The sequence below is a fragment of the Anolis sagrei genome, chromosome 4, assembly GCF_037176765.1.
Source record: "Anolis sagrei isolate rAnoSag1 chromosome 4, rAnoSag1.mat, whole genome shotgun sequence".
Taxonomy (NCBI): Eukaryota; Metazoa; Chordata; class Lepidosauria; order Squamata; family Dactyloidae; genus Anolis; species Anolis sagrei.
This window is the reverse complement of record NC_090024.1, coordinates 183538145-183562186: the sequence shown is the minus strand read 5'-3', so window position 1 is coordinate 183562186 and position 24042 is coordinate 183538145. Positions and strand designations below refer to the sequence as shown.

At 40.2% G+C, this 24042-nt stretch overlaps 1 protein-coding gene across 1 annotated transcript in view; it reads right to left on the bottom strand.

Moving 5' to 3' along the window:
* Window positions 1-142: 142 nt before the first annotated feature.
* Window positions 143-24042, bottom strand: part of LOC132772675 (adhesion G protein-coupled receptor E3-like) — a 37028-nt gene continuing 13128 nt past the window's right edge. Inside the window, exons 6-14 of the mRNA XM_067467946.1 lie at window positions 21878-22077; window positions 20792-20965; window positions 18577-18771; window positions 12092-12327; window positions 10603-10669; window positions 8149-8240; window positions 5849-6017; window positions 4845-4943; window positions 143-3398 (exon numbers count right to left, since the gene is read on the bottom strand). Of these exons, the coding sequence (XP_067324047.1) occupies window positions 3336-3398; window positions 4845-4943; window positions 5849-6017; window positions 8149-8240; window positions 10603-10669; window positions 12092-12327; window positions 18577-18771; window positions 20792-20965; window positions 21878-22077 (1295 nt within the window). The 3' untranslated portion in view covers window positions 143-3335. The remainder of the gene's footprint in view (window positions 3399-4844; window positions 4944-5848; window positions 6018-8148; window positions 8241-10602; window positions 10670-12091; window positions 12328-18576; window positions 18772-20791; window positions 20966-21877; window positions 22078-24042) is intronic.

Sequence of the window (24042 nt, the reverse complement as noted above, 5' to 3'; positions counted from 1 at the left end):
TTTATTTTGATGTTGTACTAATGATTTTGAGCTAATAGGAGTAACTTTAGTGATATTCTTTTAAAAAAAGTGTTCTGCCCTGTGATGTCAAAGACATTAGTAGCAGTGTTTCTGAGCTGATTTGTCTGCAAGAAATCAATTAATAAATTTTCTCAAAATTATTGTTTGTACAGTAGCCTATCATTAATGAGAATAATGTGGTGACTCATTTCATAGTTCATTGTAAGAATGAATAACTCAGTTCAAGCAAATTCTAAGAACTGACTGTTGGGCTGCATTGGGCGACGTAACTGTGTCTTAAATCTTTTAAGCAGTGCAACTGCATGCACCCAAACATACACAACACAGCCATTTCCCCATTGACGAAGAGTTGGGTATGAGCAGAGATTTGCCCAGTTCTGTTACCAGGCCTGCCCTCAGAACATGTGAACAAAATATTATATACTCTAAGTATGTATGCCTATCAGGGATCTTGTAACTTTTCAAGTGAAGCAGATAAGTTGTATTCACACAGAACTCCCTAGAAGGCGAACATTCATTGATCAAATAGTAATCAAGATATATATAATAGTTGCATTGGAGAATAGGAAATATTATGGTACAACTTCACAAATGACAAAGTGAGGTGAAATAGCACACTAACCAAGTTGTGAGGGTTTGGAATTAACAACAGCTTGATGCTGGAGAAATTGTTATTTAAGGAGAAATGAGAAAAAGAGGTTCACAAATGAGGACAACATAATCCCTAACATATACTAGAGAAAGTAGTTTCTAGAACTACAATGTGCAGGGGAAGTTTTTCCCAAAAATAGATTGAAGAGACTGAATGATTATCTCTACTTGGTCACATTGGACTTGTGAGAAGCTAGGGATCCCTTTTGACTGGGGCAGTGCAGGAAAAATGAAGACTAAATAACTAAGGTTCTCTATGCCAGAGCTCGGAGTTGGCAAAAGATAATAAACTAATGCAATTATCTGGCCAAAATAATGGATTTTGGGGTATTAAAGAGTGATTTCAGCTTAGCAAGCGCCCTCCAGAAGGCAGCAGGTAGCTCAATTTTTGCATTCCCGTAGATATTACCCAATAACAGATTGCTATGATTTTGGAATTCATTTTAAACCATCTCAGGCCCAAGTATGACATCATAATTTCTCTAAAACAAAGGAACTTTTTCATAGTGTGTCTACCTGGACTTCATGAAGCAGGATACATGGGTTAGTGAAGACAAGTACCCACTTAAGAAAAAGCATTATAGAAGTCTTTCTTAAGAGCCAATTACTCTTGCCAAAAAAGTGACATTTTCTACCAGCATCATTCCCTTTCTAAAATGCATTTTTTGGCCAACTACAGGTCTAGTTGCCCAGAGAGGTAGAACCTTATCTGGGGAAGGTATTTAGCATTTCAATTGCTCGTGAAGTTTAACCAAACATAATAGTGAATAATGGAGTTTAGTAGAGATGCTGCCTAAAAGATTTGACCAAAAGAAGCCTTTCTTAGCTAATCTTTATTTTCCTAGGCCGGAGAGTGAAAATCGGTTCAATTTTTGAGCATAGACAGAGTGTTGTACATATCTGGGCTATCTCCTAATGGCTCTTACCCTGTAGCCAGACCTGAAGAATCTGTACCCAAACATCCAGCAACAGGAAAAAAGCTAGATACCTCCCCACTCAATTCCCTACTCTTCTTTAACATGAAAGTGGCTATATTGGGAACCAGAGGAGAGGGCAAAACTGTTTTCCCTCTCCTCTGAGGTTTGGGTGGGATATGTAGTCAGAAGAAAGAGACTATTAACTGGTGCAAAGATTGTACAACTGAGGTTTTTTTCATGTTAGGAGCAACTTGAGAAACTGCAAGTTGCTTCTGGTGTGTGAGAATTGCCTGTTTGTAAGGACATGCCCAGAGGGTGCCTGAATGTTTTGGTGTTTTACCATCCTTTTGGGAGGTTTCTCTCATATCCCTGCATGGGGAGCTGGAGCTGACAGAGAGAGATCATCAGTGCTGTCCCTGGATTCAAACCTCTGACCTGTTGGTCTTCAGTCCTGCTAGCACAAGGGTTTAACCCATTGCCCCACCGCGGGCTCCTTACAAGTGAGTTGTGATTGTGGTGAATCAGATTTATATCCTCATATTTCATGAAACAAGATGTAGCTGCTTCAATTTAAGTTGTGAAAAAGCAGAGGTATATTTTTATGCCTTGCTATCATTTGCAATAACTATTTAATATGCAGAATGGGAGAGTTATATGGCAAGCTTACTAATTCAGATGAATTGGACCAAAATCCTAACTATCCTCCAGCAGAAGGCATTGCCATGATAGCTGCAGATGACAGGATTTCAAGTCTAAAACATCTTAATAGTCCCACACTGGGGAAAAAATAGGTACTTTTAGCACATAATCACATTTTGATCTAAACAAGAGTGCAAGTAGAAAAAAAGACAATCCCTACTACTCGCATTTTGGTCTTGCTGAACCGTATTTCCCCCCTCTGCTTTGTATCCCATTCTAAAAAAACTGAACGATGGCATCCTTCAAAAGTGACTTATATAATATAGGAAGAACATAGGAAGTTGCTTGTACTGAATCATACTGTTGGTACATTCTTCTCTGCCCTACATACTCTGACCAGCAGAGTTTTAGGTATAATTTTTCCTTAGTGCTACTCCCAGATTTCCCAAATTTCCTGGTGGTTTTTGCTTAACATTTGGAAACAGATAAAATCAGGTATTGATAAGTTCAGTTGTTATGGTGCTATATGCTGGAATGTGGGTTTGAATGTCTGCAGCAATTTAGAGTGGAGTGGAAAACGATATATCTCCAAGTAAACTCACAAATAGCATGTTGGCCCAGGACAAACCAGAATTGACAGGCTGAGTTGCTAAATTGCTCAATAGATTGAAGGAACAAACATCTGAAATAAAAATAGACAACCCCATGCCTTTCATTTCACCATAACTATGCATCACCCATTCTAAAATTTTCCTTAAATACACATGCAATGCAACTGGATTTAGATTCTTATAAATATATTCTTTGTTGAAAGGAAGGAGGTAGTTATTAGCTACATTCAATGTATGGAGGGCCACCTGATTTGCAATGCTGGAGAAAGAGAAGACCTACTTTCCACTATTTTTAAATTAAAGGGGAAATGCCCATATTGATAGGGAATGCTTGAAAATAACTCTGTGATTTGTTGTTACTTGAAACTTCTTTAGAGAACAATGAGGCATGTGGGGGTGGGGGAAACACTGCCAATATATGAAAAATGGCTGAAGTCGGCCCAGTTTCTCTCTGTTCTATTTGGGCATGAGATGAACGATGTGGAGAAAAAATGCATCAAGGTCCGCTCCCCCATTCCACCGACTGTTGCTGCGTTGAACTACTGATTTGTTGACATTTCTGCAAAAGAAAAAGTATTCCTAAATTAAATTCTAATCAAGGTGGCCAATTGAAACATTCACACCTACTTCCAACAGACAAGAGTTCTTTCTTCCACTCTGGACATTCCACAGATATATAAACCCCATTTTCCTAGTTTCCTAGACCTCACAACCTCTGATGATGCCTGCCATAGATGCAGGTAAAACGTCAGGAGAGAATGCTTTTGGAACATGGCTATACAGCCCGAAAAACTTACAGCAATCCAGTGATTCCGGCCATGAAAGCCTTTGACAATACAATATCCCTTAATGTTTGCAACATAGAACTCCAGTGGTAGAGACTATATGGCTTTAACGTAAAATTATATCAACTGACTCTATAGATACAGAAGATAGCAAGACACTGTCAATATTTAATGAAAACAGCCATATTAAGAAGCTCTAATCAAATCAGAACTACACCAGTATTCAACTCCACATGCCTCAATTTGTCAGTTACAGAATTTGCCATGAAATATTGAATCTGTAAAATACTTTTACAAAGTTTATAAGACACAAGTCTTAAATGATTTTATTATGATTTCAGGTTTGAGTTGCTTAGATGAATTCTTTAGTGTCAAACTCTTGACCAAAGCAGTGTTTTAATCTTTTCATGGCTTATTAGCTGGACTCCTGAACTAGGAGATATGTATGCATCATACTTCCAGTCTCTGTAGCTACCTTTTCCGATGGTACCAAAAAAAATCACTTGTAAGCCTAAGAGGTCACTCCACAACATGGCTATTTTCTTGTTATCAGAGATCAGAGAGATCAATGAGAAAATGTCCAGGTATTTTCCTGTAGCTGGATGCCTTGCAACAGCACCCATAGGAGTCATTTGCATATTCATGCAGAAGACATCCTTGCAGTTTATACAGAAATAAGAAAATAGCTGGCCACAAACAAAAAAATAGCTGGCCGCAATTCTGCTGGCCCTTTTGTTTGCTAATAACATGGAAATGGGTATATTAGAAAGTTTGTGTTGTTCACAAGGTAGTTGATGAAGATTTTGGTTATTCTGGTCTATTTAATTGCTGAATAGGAAAGAGGAGAAGATTTATTTATTTATTTATTTATTTTCCTCATTTATATACCACTTTTCTCACCCCTGAAGGGACTCAATATATTCATGACAAAATTAAATGTCTTACAAAACATGAAAACCTAACATAAAACAACATGACTCCAACATAAAACAAGATAACTCCAAACACAAAAAAGTACAAGTCAGTGCACTAAGGTCATCTGGCTGTGCCAGTCTGTCTCCTCCTCTGTGCAATCTGTGTAAAGATGGCATTTGTGCTATGCTGCTCAAATATGAAGTAAATCTTACCTTGAAAAGATGTTTAAAAATACTGGACAACTTCAATATTAGGAACTGACACTGGAAATTTGATTAAAAAATTGCAACATGCAACTGGCTTACCATAGGATTGGTAACAGGAACAGAAGACAGAGTCATTTCAGAAACAGGAGGCTCGATTTTTTTGCCACAGCAAATCCAGCGCAGGTATGTTTCTCTTACCTGAAGATTCAAAATACAAAATCACTAATAAAAGTTGTCTCTCTTTTACCACTGAACCTGCTTTCTTGTATATATGCCTCTCTCACCTACATGTTAGTGTAACTTTTCTCTAGTTCACACTGTATTGAATCATATAATTATAGAGTTAGAAGAGACCTTGTGGGCCAGCTAAGAAGCAGGAAAATCGCATTCAAAGCACTCCTGACAGATGGCCATCCAGCCTCTGCTTAAAAGCCTCCAAAAAAGTAGCCTCCACCACAATCCGGGCAGAGAGTTCCACTGCTGAACAGCTCTGCCACTGCTTATGGTCACAATCCTACTTCACACACATAGCTGCAATGATGTAACTATGCTTTAACTCCTCATTTGACCTTTTAAAACATCTTAAAAGCCAGTCAACATGGAGTGATGGAGATCTGTGCTGCTACCAAACAAGACACTTATCTATTGGCAAAACAAGCCAGTTTTCTCACTTTAGCACATCTCTTAATGCTGTTTGACACCACTTTAACTGTCATGGCTCAATCCTATGGAATCATGGTAGCCATAGTCTGGTGAGGTACCAGCATCCTTCAATAGAAATGGCTAATGATCTTGCAAAACTACAAATTCCATGATTCCATGATAGCATTGGGCCATGCCAATTAAAGTGGTATAAACCTGCATTGATTCTACAATCTGATACACCCTCTGTTTCTTTTGAGTAAATGACTTGAGAGATTGATTTATTATTTAATCCATAACATGTCTCCCTCATGGGACAATGCTGTCTTTTCATCAGGGGCACACCAAAAGCTACGGAGTCTACCTTGGCAACTTCTCTCCATCTTATGTTGTAAATTAAAACCTCTTGTTATAGTGCATGTTCCTGCTTAAATGCACCTGTCTTGTGTTTCATACATCACCTTTTTGTTGAACAAGCAGTGAACAAGAAAGATGACGATCCCCTGAACACTATTGGTGATTGTGAACAGGTAAGCCATAACGGTAGCCAGTGGACCATACAGGAAGAGACCTAGGCACCACGACACACCCAGGATGAACACATGGGCTAAAGCCTTAAGTATCAGTGCCCTACAACAAAGAAAAGCAACGGGGTGGCAATCAGTACTACAGGAAAGTAGTATCTATGTTTGAGTCCATATAAGACTACTTCATATTCGATAATGATCTCTTTAATTATACATCCACAGTTTGGGAATGGTTTTGTACACAAATCACTACAAATTGTTTTCAAAACCTGCACATTCTTCAGACTTTTTCACAGTGGGAACAAAACTAGTAAAATTATTCCTTGCTTCCTTTGAATTGCATTCTATGCTCAAATATACCCAGAGAAGGGGTGTCAAGCTCATTTTCATGGAGGGCCACATCAGCTTTGTGGTTGCCTTCAATGGGCCACTGAATCTATGGATGAGGAATCTGTGGATACAGAGGGCCAACTATATATGTAACCAACATTGTAGTCAGTGCTTTTGTTTTTTTACCCAGTTTGGGTCCCCAGATGTCACTGAACTCTCATCATTTTTTATTATCCGCCATGCAGACTGTGAATAATGGGATTTGCACGCCAATAGTATTTGTGGCTCTGAGGTTGAAGAAAGGTTAAAGGACATTTAAAAGTCAGATATCAGTTCCACAAGACTTGCACCTAAATTCAAACCACACTGTCTTGATAAAAGAGAACAAACTGCTGCTTTCCAAATGTTACTGTATCACAACTCCCATCAACTCTAGTCATGATGTCTAATGATGAGGAATGCAGGAGCTGTAGTTCAATATCCAGAGGGCCACATAAAATGACATGGAGGACTGGATTCAGCCTGCAGGCCTTGCATTTGACACAAGTGACCTAGAAGTTGTTGCCTTTGACCAGGTTTTTCTCCATTGTGGAAATAGTGTTCATGTATTATTCTCAGGCAATGCCAATATCCACATTTTAGAACTGAGTCAAAAAATCCTGGGACCTGACAGCAGGTCAACACACAGACCTGTTAGTCCTAGAAAATGGTCCCCCAGGTCAAGATGGAGGGCAGATGAAGGACATCCAGCAGAAGCCCCCCCCCCCTCTCTCTCTCTATATATATATCACTCTGTTATGCATTGATCTTCATGAGCGCACGTTTGAATATCTTAATATAAACATAAGGAGATTTGCATGTGCAGTTATGAGGTCCAGTGGAAAACAGAAGGAAATTAAAAAAAATATCTTTCCTTAAACAACCCGTGTGTCTGTTTGACAGACCAATCAGATGATTAGCTGTTAGGGGCTTTTAGAAATCGCACGTGTGCTGGAGCAGTCTACCATGGCGGGGAGGGAAGGAAAGTTCATGTTTTGCATGACTGCAGGGATAGTCATGCAAAGGTACACTTTTTCGGGCAGAATCGGGTTTTTAAGCACACCTTTTTAACATGTATCTCGGCCTATTAGCCCAGCAGGACCCTAAGGTCTTCTGGGGAGGCTCTGCTCTCTATCCTGCCTGCTTCACAGGTGCGGCTGGCGGGGACGAGAGACAGGGCCTTTTCTGTGGTGGCCCCTCGGCTTTGGAATGCCCTCCCCATAGAGGTAAGATCAGCCCCCTCGCTGATGGTGTTTCGAAAAAGATTGAAGACATGGATGTTCAAACAAGCATTCGATTAATTCGGTGCAATGAAATTGATGATCAAGGATTGGTAATCACAGACGATGAAATTGGATTGCGATTCTAGTTAAGAGATGCATTGGATTGTTATTGGTGGCCCAATAATATTGTGTATTGTGTATGTGTTTTTATGCTTTTTAAACGGAATATTGTTGATTGTTGTAGTGTTGTAAATTGCGTTGAGTCGCCAATTTAGGCTGAGAAACAGCGGTATACAAGCGCAGTAATAAATAAATAATAAATAAATGTGCCTTTTAGCTCTTAACCCGATTCTTCCTGCACTTTGGCCAAACATCATTTAGCCACCCCATTACCCCTCGACCGCCCTTTTAACCTGGTTACTTCTGGGTTTTACAGCATGTGTAGAAGGGCCCTCAGATTACTCTGTGATTTATCTTCTAACTATTATTCAATGTTTTCTAGAGCTAAGCTGTAGGAGTGAAACAACACTGAAAGTTTCAACCACCTTGATGCCAGCCGTTCAGCTTTAAAAAAAAAAAAAAAAAAACAGTAGCAACTGGCCACTTTGATTTTTGCACATCTTGCTTTGTAGTTCAACTTACCTGGTATTTCTGAAGGTGGATACTTCTTTATTGAGAGATGCAAATTTTTGATACAAATTTGTCAGAATCAGGCAGAGAAGTACCAAGTTGATCTAAAGAATTAAAAAAGACAATTTAAAAAATGATAAAAGATATTCCAGTTGAAATTATGGAATAAACTGTCAACCTGATCCAACTTTTGTGGGGTGACAGATTCTTCATCATTCAGAAAGGCAAGGTCCAACTTCACAGATTTTCTAGTGTTACTGACATAATAGTTCCTAACTCATAGTCAAGATAAAGAGCCAGGGTTGTCCATAGATGCCAGCACGACTACATGAAGTGCAATTACCTTCCTGACAAAGCGGTGCTCCCCAGATTCAAACCACCGACCTTCTGGTCAGCAAGTTCAGCAGCTCAGCAGTTTAACCTGCTGTGCCACTGGGAGCTCCTAACTCATATCAGTATAAAAGTAGAATGCTATATATGTCAATTTGTTTTTCTCTTATTTCCCCTTGTTCTAGTCTTCAATTCAGCAAAATAACAACATCAATAATAATGTCACCTCATTTTCTTTATTTTCATGATTGTATATTGATAATAAGACTAAGGTAGGTACTGGACTTTTTTTCTTTGTAAGTCTTAATGGTTTCATATGCAAATAAGTATGAAATCATCAGAAAACACCAATATTCTGAAGACATTTGTGAGAATAGGTCATTAACTCAATAACATTAATAATCAATGATATCCATTGAATCAATGGCATTTACAAACATTGACTTATCAAGTAATTGTCAATATTGAGGTGGAATTTTCAATTAATGTACTTTACTTGGAACTTGCAAGTACAAGACCCATGATAATACTGTGCATTTCTTTGAATCTAGAATGGCTTTTGGTGGTACTTTTCCCCAGATGGTTAACCACTGGGGAACACCAAATGTTATTAGGAGACCTTGGTATCAATCCAATCGTAAATTGCATTCAGAGTAGACCCCATTAACCAACGGAAAACTGATAACTCAGTACATATGTTAATTCCCTGTCTCAACGGATCTGCTCATCCGCCGGGAAGTAGCAGCCAATAGTGAAAGGACCAAAGCAGAGACATCTCCAGCTCATCCCCTGTTTGGGTATCAGCCAGCACGTCAATGACTTAAATCTAAAAATAGTTTTCTAAGATCTACAGAGACACTCACTGGAACACCTCAGCAAGCAAGAGTCCAAAAGTGGCAGGCTCAAACCCAGAACCTCAACCAATGGCTGATACCAAATGAGAGACTCCCCCCTGGGCACACAGAGGACTGGGTAACTTGGAAGGCGCTGAACAGACTGCGCTCTGGCACCACAAGATGCAGAGTCAACCTTCAGAAATGGGGCTACAAAGTGGAATCCTCGACATGCGAGTGTGGAGAAGAGCAAACCACTGACCACCTGCTGCAATGCAACCTGAGCCCTGCCACATGCACCATGGAGGACCTTCTTGCAGCAACACCAGAAGCACTCCAAGTGGCCAGATACTGGTCAAAGGACATTTAATCAACTACCAAACTCACAAATTTTGTATTTTGACTGTTTGTTTGCTTTGTTCTGTTAGAAACGTAATAGAATTGACTGGTTGCCCTGACACGACAAATAAATAAATAATGGATCTACTCTATTTGAGACTAACAATTAGACTTAGGGGTTTTCTTTCATGCTTTTTTGGATTCCATTGATATACCATGATGGATAGTAAGAAATCACTGGTAGACAAAACTCTTCATAATTGTATTTTTCATATTTGATTTTTTGCATAATACACTATTACGGTAATTCACTTTCCCCCTTCCCATTAAGGCTTACTTTTCAACAATTACAAAATGTTGAGAGTAAACTTGGGAAGTCAGAATATGGAGAGTTCTTATCTGAATGTAAACTAAGCAATTCTTTATTATGCAAAGAGAAAAGGAAATCTTGTACAATGTTGAAAATTAGCAGCAAAGACATCCTGAGAGAAACATCAGATTAACTGATTGTTACCACCAAAATTTCAGATCCAACACTTTTGGGAATCTTATTGATCAGTGAATGAGAACCTGATTTCCATCCTGCTTTCAAGCTGTAAAGAGCCCTTTGGCCCTTTGACAGTTATGTAACAGGAAGGTGTTCGGCAAGGCTAGGTGATTAGGGAATCAGCCAGGTGATTAGCCACCTAGCAGGGGCTCTTCTTCCCTGCCCTGCAAACTTGCAGCTCTGATTAGGAGAATATGGAACTTCTGAATTGCACTTGTGTTATTAAGAACTTGTTGCTTCCAAAAATCTTTTCCAATCTGAAAAGTGTGAAGAAATGACAAGCACAAAAGGAATGTAATGTATCTGATGCTGCAATATTTCTATGGGGTTTATAGTTTCTTTTTAAATTCAGAGTAGAGGCTATTAAAGTCCTTTCCTTTTGCTGCTGTTTGAGAATGAGGGCCAATGCATACTCACGGCAATTATGGCACAGACAGGTCCCGTGAAGCTCCAGACAAAACCTTTTTCAAATGTAAGCCAGCAACTAAGAGGAAAGAAATACCTTCAACAGTAAATCTACAAAAAGTCCACAACTCCTTTCCGTGTATATGTCTAGTATTCACATTCAAGAAAATTGACATAGGCTTATATTAATTTTCATATGGAGTAAGTCAAGTGAAAATACAGGACAGGAATTGTTCTGAATGTAGATTGGAAGAACACTTGGTATCAAGTTTTAAAAATAACAACAGCAGATTCTAGGTTTTGAAGCAGAGCAATATTTCTAGGTACAGTCATCCCTCCTCATTTGTGGTTTTGACTTTTGCAAATGTGATGATTGACATGTTTGATTTAAACCATTTTCTCTAGGAATCGCTAGAGAAAAGGTTCTATGATCAATTTCCTCCAGTCATTCTGGAGGAATTAGAGATTTTTTAAAAAAACTATCTGTGTAAGAATCTTTATGTTCTCCAACACAATTTTGTGTTCATCTTCCAGCAGAAGTTGACCATAGAATCCCGCTGGGAGATTTAAAATTTCCTAGAGAGGTGTTTTCCCAGGTTAAAAATAATAATTACTTTATTCATGGTTTTCCACTTTCATGGGAGTTGTATCCATCCAAATCCAGTGAATGTGGACGGCTGACTGCATTTCTTGCCTTTATTAAAAATTAACAGAAGTAGAAAGCAGATGATATTAACCTACTGAGGCATGTGGACACAGTTTTTTAAACCAATAATAATAATAATAATAATAATAATAACAACAACAACAAAAACAACATTTTTTTATTTATTACCTGCCTATCTTTTCAGCTTGAGGTGGGGCACAACATAGTTAAATACCTCCCTAAATTAACATATTAAAACACAACCATAAAAGCATATATTAAAACATGCACATATTAAAATGCTTGACACAAAAGTTAAAACACAATAATGTACTAGACTAGACTCTGTATTTGGAACAAAAATCTAGCTTGATAAATGCAGAGATTCTGGTGGCTGTTAGTCCAAAACAGCCCAGATGCTTCAAGCAATACATTTTGAGCCAATACATTTACAGGACTGGTGATAACATTTTCTGTCTTTTACTAAGAACCTCTTCACACTAGCCACTGGAATCGGCACTCATCACGGTGAATCCGGCGACTGCTGTCAGCGTGTGTGAGGAACCCATCACCCCACAACTCTCATCGCCCAGCTTACTGGCAGGACGATCCCACGGGGGAAGCGTCAACCATTCAGCTTTCCCCCATTTGTCCAAGGCAACACAGGAAGTCTCCCATGTTGCCACCTTGGTTGCATGCTCCACTTCGACATCCCTTTAAGCACGGAGCCCCATTGGAAGTAGCAGTGTTTCGTGTAATGGAAACCGGTGGCCTCCATGTTTAAAGGGCAGCAAAGTGGAGCTTGCCACTAATTCTTCCCCCATCTAATGAGGCTGTAAGAAGCTTCATACTTACAGTTTACGAGTTCCATAGCCCCCAGGGAAAGTTGCTGCAGAAATGGCAACTATCACGGCAGGAAGCCCATAGCCACAAAAGTACATAGATATCTTCATTTGCTTTCTGGCACCCTTGTAATTGACAACTTTCAGATTCCTGACAATGAGGTAGAGATGCACACCTTCCAAGAACATCCACACAAAACAAGCCAGGAAAAGATAGTGCAGGATTCCAGCTATGACAGAGCACAGGATCTGGAGCAGAAACAGAAGAATCAAAAGTTGGTTTTGAATGGCTACTGGAGTTACACAAAAGACCACTGGTGGAGTGATTCCAAACTTCAGCCACCAAGAAAAATAAATTCCATAGAGGAATAAGAATAAAGTAACTATTTTATAACTCTAGGTTACATATTTGTAACTACTCACCAGGATTCTGGTTGATAGTTTTGCTTCTTTCATTCTTCCATGTAAAAATGAATGTATACAATTCAAAGTGCTGGTTTTAACCTTTAAAGTCCTGAATGGTTCTGGCCCAGTTTACCTGTTTGAACATATCTCCTGCTATGAACCATCACGGAGCTTAAGATCGTCAGGAGAGGCCCTGCTCTAGATCCCACCACTCTCACAAACGTAATTGGTTTTATTTGGTCGTGTCAGGACAACCAGTCAAATTATATTACATTTCTAACAGAACAAAGCAAACAAACAGACAAAATACAAAATTTGTGGGTTTGGTAGTTGATTAAATGTCCTTTGACTAGTATCTGGCCACTTAGAGTGCTTCTGGTGTTGCTTCAAGAAGGTCCTCCGTTGTGCATGTGGCAGGGCTCAGGTTGCATTGCAGCAGGTGGTCAGTGGTTTGCTCCTCTCCACACTCGCATGTCGAGGATTCCACTTTGTAGCCCCATTTCTGAAGGTTGACTCTACATCTTGTGGTGTCAGAGCGCAGTCTGTTCAGCGCTTTGCAAGTCGCCCAGTCCTCTGTGTGCCCAGGGGGGAGTCTCTCATTTGGTATCAGCCATTGGTTGAGGTTCTGGGTTTGAGCCTGCCACTTTTGGACTCTCGCTTGCTGAGGTGTTCCAGCGAGTGTCTCTGTAGATCTTAGAAAACTATTTCTAGATTTAAGTCGTTGATGTGCTGGCTGATACCCAAACAGGGGATGAGCTGGAGATGTCTCTGCCTTGGTCCTTTCACTATTGGCTGCTACTTCCCGGCGGATGTCAGGTGGTGCAATACCGGCTAAGCAGTGTCTGCTGGTTTCCAGACTACCTCTTTAAGGTTACTCAGTTTGTTCAAAGTGGTTCTTTCAATGTCAGACAAAGGGGGAGCTATAGTGCTACTCAACAAAAGAGATTACATTAAGGAAATCAACTGCCAGTTATCTAATAGTAAATTTTATAAACCTGTTGCTACAGACCCCACTAAACACATACAGTCCCTTATTAGGGTTGTGTGCCAAGAGGGATTATCCCTGGGATTTATCTCTTCTTCCACATTTAAATATCTTCAGAAAGAATTCCCTAGAATACCAATCTTTTATACTTTACCAAAGATTCATAAAGGTGTTATTCCCCCCCCAGGCCGACCCATTATTTCAGGTTCTTCTTCAGTGTTGGAACCAGTCGCTAAGTATCTGGACTCTTTCTGCCAACCCTTTGTCCCTCTCTGTGATTCCTATATCAAAGACACTAAGCACTTCATTAATGTTATAGAAAACCTCAAAGTAGAGGAGGATAGTGTTTTAGTAACTATTGATGTCACCTCACTTTACACCAACATTCCATTAGATGAGGCCCGTACCACCATAGAGAATGTCCTCCATAACAGAACCAAGTTACATCCACCCACACATTTCCTTATGGACCTGTTGGATATAGTTTTAGAGAAAAATTATTTCCGTTTTCAAAATCAATTTTACTTTCAGGTCTTTGGTGTGGCAATGGGCAGTCCATTGGCCCCCTCAATTGCCAATTTATTTATGGCAAATTTAGAGAACACTGTATTATTAAATCCATCTTTAAATATGTATCACACCAATATTATATATTATGGACGATTTATTGATGACATATTCATGGTATTTAAATCAACCGAGGCCGCAGTAGGTTTCTCTAATTGGATCAACACCATACATACGTCTATTAAGTTCACCAGCCATTTCAACCTGTCACATATTAATTTTCTGGATGTTACAGTCTATAAAGATCACAATAAACTTTTAGTCAAGAACTTTAGAAAACCCACAGATAAAAATTCTTATCTTCATTACAACAGCTTCCACCACTTTAGTTTAAAAACCAATCTTCCATTTTCACAGCTCCTCAGACTTAAACGGAACTCAAGCACCAAGGAACAGTTTATTCAGGAAAGTGTCACTTTAAGCCATGAGTTCAGAAATAGAGGCTACCCCAAACATGTAAGAAGGAAAGCATTAACCAAAGCTGATAAAATAGATAGGACTACCTTACTGAAAGAATGCCCCAAACCCATAAAAAATCAAATTATTTGGACACAAGAACTATCGCACTATTCCAAACAGATTACCAGAATCATCAAAAAACACTGGCATCTTCTTCAAGATATTCCAGGTTGCCAAAAACCACCCATTTTTGGTAATAGGCGTACTAAAAACATAAGAGACTTGTTAATTCATACAGATTTAACCACTACTACTACTACACCTAAAAGCACTTTGAGAGGCCATTACCCCTGTGGACGCTGTAAATGTTGTCCGCAATCATGGAAAACTAAGGAGGTACACAACTATAGGAACAAAGTGGGCACCACACTCAAACATTTTTCCAATTGTAATAGCAGTAACCTTATCTACCTTCTAACATGTGACTGTGGTTTGTGGTATATTGGAAAAACAACCAGACCTCTGAGAATTAGAATTTCTGAACATAAATCTAGAATAAAATGTTTATCTATGGAGTCCCTTCTATATTCACACTTTACACAATACAAACATTCATCCAATTCCCTTAAATTTTGTGCTCTGGAATGCATCACACCAAAACCCCATATGGATTTGGAAGAACTACTATCCCAAAGGGAAATGTTCTGGATCTTTAAGTTGAAAACCCTTTCCCCTCAAGGACTTAACGAGTCACTTAATTTTAGCTGTTTCCTTTAAGTTTCTAACTACTCTTTATAAACCTGTGGATGACCCTTCAGAATTACTCGCAGTGTGAATTTACTTCTAGCAGAGTCACTTTTTGTATTAGCTACCTGGCATGATGTGAGTATATGTTATATGTTTGTTGTATCCATTATCTTTACTACTGTAATTGTGCTGGAAAATACTTGTTACTCTATGTGATGTTATGTTTTATTATAGATAAGAGTCTAGAGTTGCTGAATTTATCAACTCCTGAGGAAGGGGACTGCTTTCCCCGAAACAGGGTACAAAAATACCCGGGCACCCCTGTTGAATGCCATTCGGACTTTTCCTACAGAGATTTATTTTGAGAAGCAGTGCTCCATTTTCACTGGGCTTAATTTGGATTTATTCCATGAAGATTTTTGAGAGTGGTGCTCCATCTTCATTATTGACTTTAGTATACATATAGCCTCATGACTCTATGCTTACTTTGTGTATGATTTATCTCATTGTATGTATCCCTGAAGCCTATATACAGTGGTACCCTTGTTTAGACCTGGAACTGTTACATTTGAGAGCGGTTGCTCCTTTTGATTTTGTTTTGGGCCACTGAATTGAGCTATATACTCGGGACTTTGTTAAATAGCATACTATATGCTCTTTTGACATTATATTTTGACATTATACATAGACTGTTTTGTGTTTGTGCTGATGTCTCATTAAGAGCCACATCCACTGTTTTAGTGTGGTGAGATGTGTTCCACACTGGGCATGCATACTCAGCAGCAGAGTAGCACAGCGCAAGGGCAGATGTCTTCACTGTATCTGGTTGTGATCCCCAGGTTGTGCCAGTCAGCTTTCATATGATATTGTTCCAAGCACCCACTTTTTGCTTGATGTTCAGGCAGTGCTTTTTGTAGGTAAGAGCATGGTCCAGAGTGACTCCCAGGTATTTGGGTGCGCTGCAATGCTCCAGTGGGATTCCTTCCCAGGTGATCTTCAAAGCTCGGGATGCTTTTCTCTTCTTGAGATGAAAGGCACATGTCTGTGTTTTGGATGGGTTGGGGATCAGCTGGTTTTCCCTGTAATAGGCAGTAAGAGCACCTAGAGCTTCGGAAAGCTTCTGTTCTACCGTCTCAAAGCTCCCTGCTTGAGCAGTAATTGCATGATCATCAGCATAGATGAAACTCTCTGTTCCTTCTGGCAGTGGCTGGTCATTTGTGTAGATGTTGAACATGGATGGAGGAAGCACGCTCTCCTGAGGCAGGCTGTTCTTCTTTCCACCATCTGCTTCTCTGGCCCTGGAACTCAACAAAAAAGCTCCTGTTTTGTAGCAGGTTTCCTATGAGGCGGGTGAGGTGGTAGTCCTTTGTGATATTATACATTTTTCTCAGGAGGAGGCGGTGGTTCACAGTATCATAGGCTGCTGACAGGTCTATGAAGACAGCTCCTGTGATCTGCTGCCTTTCAAAGCCATCTTCTATGTGCTGAGTATGTACTCAGCACATAGAAGACTCAATGTAATTGGTGGGGACGAGAGACAAGGCCTTCTTGGCAGTGGCCCCCCGTCTGTGGAACTCTCTCCCTAAGGACATCAGGTTGGTCACCTCCCTCCTTTCCTTTAGAAGACAACTGAAGACCTGGCTCTGAGGCCAGACGTTTGACTAGAAGCCAGCAATACAGATTTTTTGCAATACAGATTTTCCCGGCTTGGTTTTTGGTTTTATTGGCATGTTAAATTATTGTTAATTGAATTTACTGATGATTTGTATAATGTTTTTAAAATTATTCTACTGTTTTAATTATAATTTTTATGGCATATATATTGGTTAGCATCTTCCAATGCTTATCTGAGTCCCCCTTGTGGGGAGAAGGGTGGGATAGAAATGTACGAAACAAACAAACAAAGAAATAAATATTTCTGATGGGGATTTGATTGTATTTATTTATTTATTTATTTATTTTATTATTTCCAGCATTTCTACCCCATCCTTCTCAACTCCTGAAGGGGGGCTCAGGGTGGCTTTCAGGACTTTTTAAAAAATGAAAATTCGCTTTTTGGTACAACATTGTTTTGCAAACTCAGTTATTTTGTGGGAAATATATATTTTTTCTGTGCCAAAGATTTTATTACGGAAACTCTAACTTTTTGACAAGTGTCAGGATATCTTTTCTTAATAAAGACAAGAAATTCATGAATATTCTTCATACCCATAGTATAGATAATGAGTTTATTTATTTATTTACTTACTTTATTTGTATACCGCTCTTCTCAGCCAATTAGGCGACTCAGAGCGGTTAACAACAAGTAGCGGCAAAAAAATCAATACAAACAACGTACAGCCATTTAAAAGACAATTAACACAATAATACAATAAGCAATTAACATCAATAACCATCAGTAAACATCAATAAACAACTCACTGGCGTCTCATAACTAAAATCATAATCCAAGCTCGTCATCCGTTGTACCGATTTCCTATAATTCATTGTAATTCATTGCACTGCCTATTCAAATGCCTGTTCGAATAACCAGGTTTTTACTTTCTTCCGAAATGCCATTAATGAGGGAGCTAATGTGATGTCTGTGGGTAGGGCGTTCCACAGCCGAGGGGCCACCACCGAGAAGGCCCTGTCCCTCGTCCCCGCCAACCGTGCCTGAGTTGCAGGCGGGATCGAGAGCAGGGCCTCCCCAGAAGATCTTAAAGCCCTCGTGGGTTCATAGGCGGAGATGTGTTCGGATAGGTACCTTGGGCCAGAACCGTTTAAGGCTTTATAGGCCAACGCCAGCACTTTGAATTGTGCCCGGTAGCAAATTGGCAGCCAGTGGAGCTGGCGCAATAGAGGAGTTGTGTGCTCCCTGAGTGCCGCTCCTGTTAGTATCATGGCTGCCGAGCGTTGGACTAGCTGAAGCTTCCGAGCAGTCTTCAAAGGCAACCCCACGTAGAAAGCGTTGCAGTAGTCTAAGCGGGATGTAACCAGAGCGTGGACCACCATGGCCAAGTTAGACTTCCCAAGGTACGGGCGCAGCTGGCGCACAAGTTTTAACTGTGCAAATGCTCCCCTGGTCACCGCTGAAACCTGAGGTTCCAGGCTCAGCGATGAGTCCAAGATCACACCCAAGCTGCGAACCTGCATCTTCCAACACAGGCTGTAACCCTATGCCCTGTTCGGCCTTGCGACTGACCAGGAGTACCTCTGTTCCCTCCTTTGTCACATATACATCAGGATTAATCATACAAAATTCAATGATGTTACCCCACAGGTAGAGAGTTTGCAGCCAAATTTGTGTTTTTTGGATCACTAATAAGAACCAAGCCTAACAGGGGGCGTAATGATAATTGGACCTTAGAAGCATGAGAAATCTCTGATGGACAGAGTACCAACCATTGAAATACCTTGTTATCTGTTTTCTGTATTCCAAATATGTAGAGGAGGTTGGCCAAGAAGAGACACAGGCACAGCTGTATGTGAATAAATGTGTTGTTGTTCTGGACGGAATGGCAAATGAGAAATGTGACAATAGAGAGGAAGAGGCAGATGACTGAGGAGATCAAGCCGATGTAGGTAATAATGTAGAGTATTAGACTTTCCTGTAATATAGAACAGGTCTTTTTAGAACACAAAAAATTACACTTTATCTAGCTCAGTGCTACTCAAAGCAGGAGTGTGCAGCCTTGTGCTTGTCCATGATCCATCTATTGTTAGTCCTTAGAGTCCTCAGTGGTACAATGGGTTAAACCCTTATGCTAGCAGGGCTGCTGACCAATAGGTTGGCAGTTCAAATCCGGGGAGCAGGGTGAGCTCCCATCTCAGCTCTAGCTTCACATGCAGGGATATGAGAGAAGCTTCCCACAGGATGGTAAAACATCAAACATCTGGGCGTCCCCTGGGCAATGTCCTTGCAGACAGCTAATTCTCTTACACCAGAAGTGACTTGCAGTTTCTCAAGTCACTCCTGACTTGGGAAAAAAACTCCTTAGAGAGATTCCAGAAAAGAAAGAAAAGTGGGTACATATGATGCCAGTCAGTGGCACACTGGTGTGTGTGTGTGTGTGTGTGTGTGAGAGAGAGAGTGAGCTGCTGGTGCCCCTATCAGATATCAGTAGCACTAATCTACTTGATTTGATCTACATTTAAAGTTACAGATTCTTAACTGTTTTAAATCTCTCTAGTCCAGGCCTGAACAACATGCAGCCCAGGAACCGGATGCGGCCCTCACAAGGAATTGGTGCAGCCCACAGAGGCTCTGAGTCTACACCTTAAAGAGACAGGTCACATAAAGCACTAATGCAGAGTAGCAGTCAGAACCTGCCATTCCTCCCTCTACACGTTTCCTTTGTCTTGCCACCAAAGTTACCAAAATAACTTGACTGTACTTCGTTTCCTTTTTGTTTGCTTCTGGATTGCCTCTATTGTCTTCTCCTCCTCCGGAGGCAAAAAATGCCAACTCTGTATTGTTCATTTCCCTTGTTTATGAGGGGAAAACTTGTTGCAGGATTTTCATGATGAATACACGTTTCTCCCTCACAAGCAAGGGAAACGACAGGAGGAAGAGATGACAGAGGGAACACAGAGGCAAAGGGAAAGGAAGGACTGTGAAGGCAAGAACTGAAGGATTTTTTTCTTTCCCTCAGAAAAGCACTGTAACCTGCCACGTGTGGTGGGAAGTGGGAAAATCGAGGACAATTCAATTTGCTTCTTGTTCTGAAGGAAAGGCACCCTCTCACAAACACTGAATGAAGTGTTAAAAACCTATCTGTGGCACAAAGAGATTTAAACTATTTTAATTTTGGCCCTTCACTACTGCCAAGTTGTGCAGGCCTGCTGTAGTCCATTGGCATCAGATATCCTATGGTTGGAAATAAAGTGCTCAGCTACATATTGAAACACAACAAATACATAAGCGCTTTCATATTTACAGTATATGCAATATGAAATGAATGACAGGAATAAATTCTGAGTTATCACATGTAAATTTTCAGAATACCTCCAGTCTTCTGAAAGCAAAATGTGTTTACATATTTAATCAGGTTTTGGAGATCCCAATTACCTTTGGATTTCCCTTCAAGCAAAATCCAAAGTGAATGCAAGAATTACACTTGAAAAACTAAATCCAAATAATTTTGAGGGAAACTAAAAGAAGCTATTGTAGGTAAGCCGGGTGATGTTTTTCACATTGGACACACCCATACTTTTAGCCATATGAACTATATCAAACTTTTCATCACCAATAGCCACATCCCACATCAAAAGGTTCACACCCTCCAAGGTTTAATAGGGCAATGTAAGAATGTAGTCAAGATGTCAGATGTTTTGTAATGAGGAAAGGTACACAAGCTAGGAGGCATGCAGCACTTTGCTTTTACCTGAGCCTACTAAAAAGGGGCGATTCTGTCCCCTCCTCTCCCCACTACTGAGTTACTTTTGCACTTTGAACTCAATTTACACCAATGTTTCAGAAGTGTAGATCTAAGGTGTGATACAAAAATGGAGGAGGGGAGTGAATGAAATAATATGCAAGATAATAATAAATGGATAACAACAGTTTGAACAGTCCTTGTTTTCTACAACTGGAGGACCAAAGTCTTTTCTAACTTAAATCTCACATACCTGGATAGGAGTAGTGGCCATCAACACAGCAAAATTGGACAGGTACTGACAGCTGCACTTTGTATGAGTGGCATTAGAATATAGATAATGACAGCCCGCAGAGGACCAGGTGTCACTGCTCCTTGCAGAATCCCAATGGACACAAATCACTTTTTCCTGTAGATCTTTATTAGCCTGTAGGAGAAGAGAATTGTTGAAGGAGAAAAGTAGGAAGGCCACGTGCATAGTCTTTCTACAAATGTCCAAACTGTCATTGATGTTGTGTGCCTTCAAAATAATTCCATCTTCTGATATGCTTAAGGTGAACCTAGTTTCATCTTGGCAGTATCTGTTCAAAAGGGGTTTGCTCGTGCCTTCCTCTGAGGCTGAGAGAGCATGCCTTGCCCAAGGTCACCCAGGGCTGAGTATGAATTTATTTTTTGGCTTCCCAATGTCATAATCTAATATTCAAACCGCTATGTCACACTGGCTCTCAATTTTCAGATTAGGGTCTTACTATTGTTGTGTGCTCTCAGGTTGTTTCTAACTCAAGAATGGACAAACTTCGGTCTTCCAGGTGTTTGGAAGTCAACTTCCACAATTCCTAACAGCTGGAGAGCCAAAAATTGCCCATGTCTGTTCTAACTGATGAAAGCTCAAAGGCAACCCTATCTTGGAATTTCCTTGGCAAGTTTTGTGCAGAGGAACTTTGCCTTTGCATACCTATGAGGCTGAGAGTGTGTGATTTGCCCAGGTCACTCAATGGATTTCCATGGCCAAGCAGAGTTTCAACCCTCTCCAGAGTCATAGTCCACAACTCAAATCACTACAACACACCGGCTCCAATTAGGACCTTCTTTATTAATATCAATATCAATATTAATATCAATATTAATAGGAGACAAATGAAAGGTTCATGAAAGAACTGTATGTCTGATAACACTTAAAACCAGTCTGTGTCTGTTGAGGCTCTGAACTCCCTCTTGGATCATAAGAGGGAGTTCTGCTGAGGACAGCTAAATTGTTGTCATTCAGGTTCTCCACTAGGTTTGACAATTCCTTGATTTGACATTTCCCAGACCACCTCTACAGTCTCAATTTACACACCTCAAGATGCTGAAAAGTGAGGTTGACAGGGCTGGAAACATTCCTCATCGTATTGCTGGTGGAAACGCTGACTACCCTGGAGTTCACATGAATGTCTTCCAGCACTTCATTGTTTGACAGAGTGTCATCTTGCAAGAAAATCCCTTCTGCTTGAAATGATCCCAGCCCACTGTATGATATAAAAGCCACAGCAATAGGGCCTGTGGAAAGTTTAGAGACAGGGAAAAAAGACACACATTATTTCAAAACACTGGCTATATCTTAGTAACTAAAGCATCACAGTAGAGATAGCCACAGTTGCTTTCGGCCTCATCTGCACTTGATGTAAAATCCAGGATGTTGTGGATTATAAAAGGGGAGGGTGGTTAGAGAACACACCCCTAATGCATGCTGCAATGCACACCCACATGGAAAACATATGATTAAAGAAATCAGGAGAAAATCAGGAATCGGCAATAAAGAAAACTCAATAAAATATAATTAAAAATGCACTGAAGATGATCAGTTAAAATCTACAACATCTTGGATTTTACAGCAAGTGCTGCACAGCAGAAATTTGGGAGGAACATATGCAGCATTCTTCAAAATGGTGCCAGTTCTGGAAAATTCAGATAAAGGTGTCAGATATGGCACTCTCAAGAAGGTAAACAAATGCCTTTTCCCTCCCTTCTCAAGAAGAAATCACGTTCCCCTTTTTGTTTTTGAGTTGGAAGATGAGCTCTATTGCCAATTCCCATCTGATGGGCTGCTACAATTCCTTGGATTTCTTTAAATGGAGTAAGAAAAAAGTTGTTTTGTTGGATCAATTCAGCATGATGAGGAGAGCTTTGCGAATGCTGCAGGAGCTTTTTCACAGTACTTGGGGTACGTGTGAAGACTCTCTGGAGTGGTAGTGGATTATGTGGCTGTGTCAAAGCAGCCCTTGAAAGAATCAGGGATGGGTTGAGTGGTGAAGAGGAGTGAGGATTGCCTTCCTCAAAGAACAGAAGTTTCCTCGCCTTAAAAAAGGCTGTGGTAAGTCCATTGCTAAAAATGACTTCCCCGGATCCCATCATTCTAAACCATTATCAGCCAGGATCTGATATTGCATTTTTTGGGCAATGTTCTGGAATGTATTGTGACTCCTTAGCTTCAAGGGTTTCAAAATGGGGAAGAGTATATATCTACACCTTTTAATCTGGGTCAGCTCCTTGGGATGGGACTTAGGACCACTACATTACATAGGGTTTGGTATTTTTAAAGGGTGAATTGTGAAGGTGGTGTTGGAAGACTCTTGTTTGATGCCCTGGTCATTGGCCTGTGGGATCCCTCAGGACTCCATTTTGACCTCCATGCTATTTAACATCTACATTAAACTACTGAGAGAGGTCATTTTAAATTTAGGAATTCATTGTCATTGATATTTAGATGTCAGCCTAACTCTACCTCTCCTTCTTATCTAATTCCGAGAAAGCTGTCTTAGTATGTAATCAATGTCTGTTGTCAAGAATAGACTGTATGAGGGCAAAAAAGCTGAGACTAGAAAGTGGTAGTTCTGGTCAATCAAAATAAAGATCAGGATAAAGGGACTCCGCCGGTGCTAGATGGAGCCATACTCCCTTTAATATTTCAGACTCCCTCAAGTAACCCTATACTATTTACAATCCATACTGAAAGAAAAGAGCAGATATATATGGATGGCATATTTTTTCCAGGTCAGCTGAATTAAAAATGCATTCACCTGATAACATTGGGCCCATCTACACTAACTATTTAATGTGGCTCCAAGCCAATTTGAAAGTGTAGCGGCCACAAAATACACACTGCCAATGAACACTGCAGTGTGCATTAAAGGAGATACAGCACATTTTAAAAGTTTCAGAAACATCCAAAATAACCTTCATAATGTGTTTCAGAAGATCCTAGTATATCCTAGACCCAGGGCAAAATCAGTTCCGCAAAACGCAAAACGCATTATGGACACTTGCTCCCAAAGAAGCACAGGAAAGAAACCAAAATGGTGATTGCCAAGAAATGCTCCAAAGAACCCCCCACCCCCAAAGTCTCTGGAACACTGGATCTCTATAGGACAGGTGGCGGAGAACTGCATAGCAATTTGAGGCCATCTTCTGTCTAATTACCTTCCTAAATTCAAACCAGTTCCAAGCATGGCACTTTAATCCTTT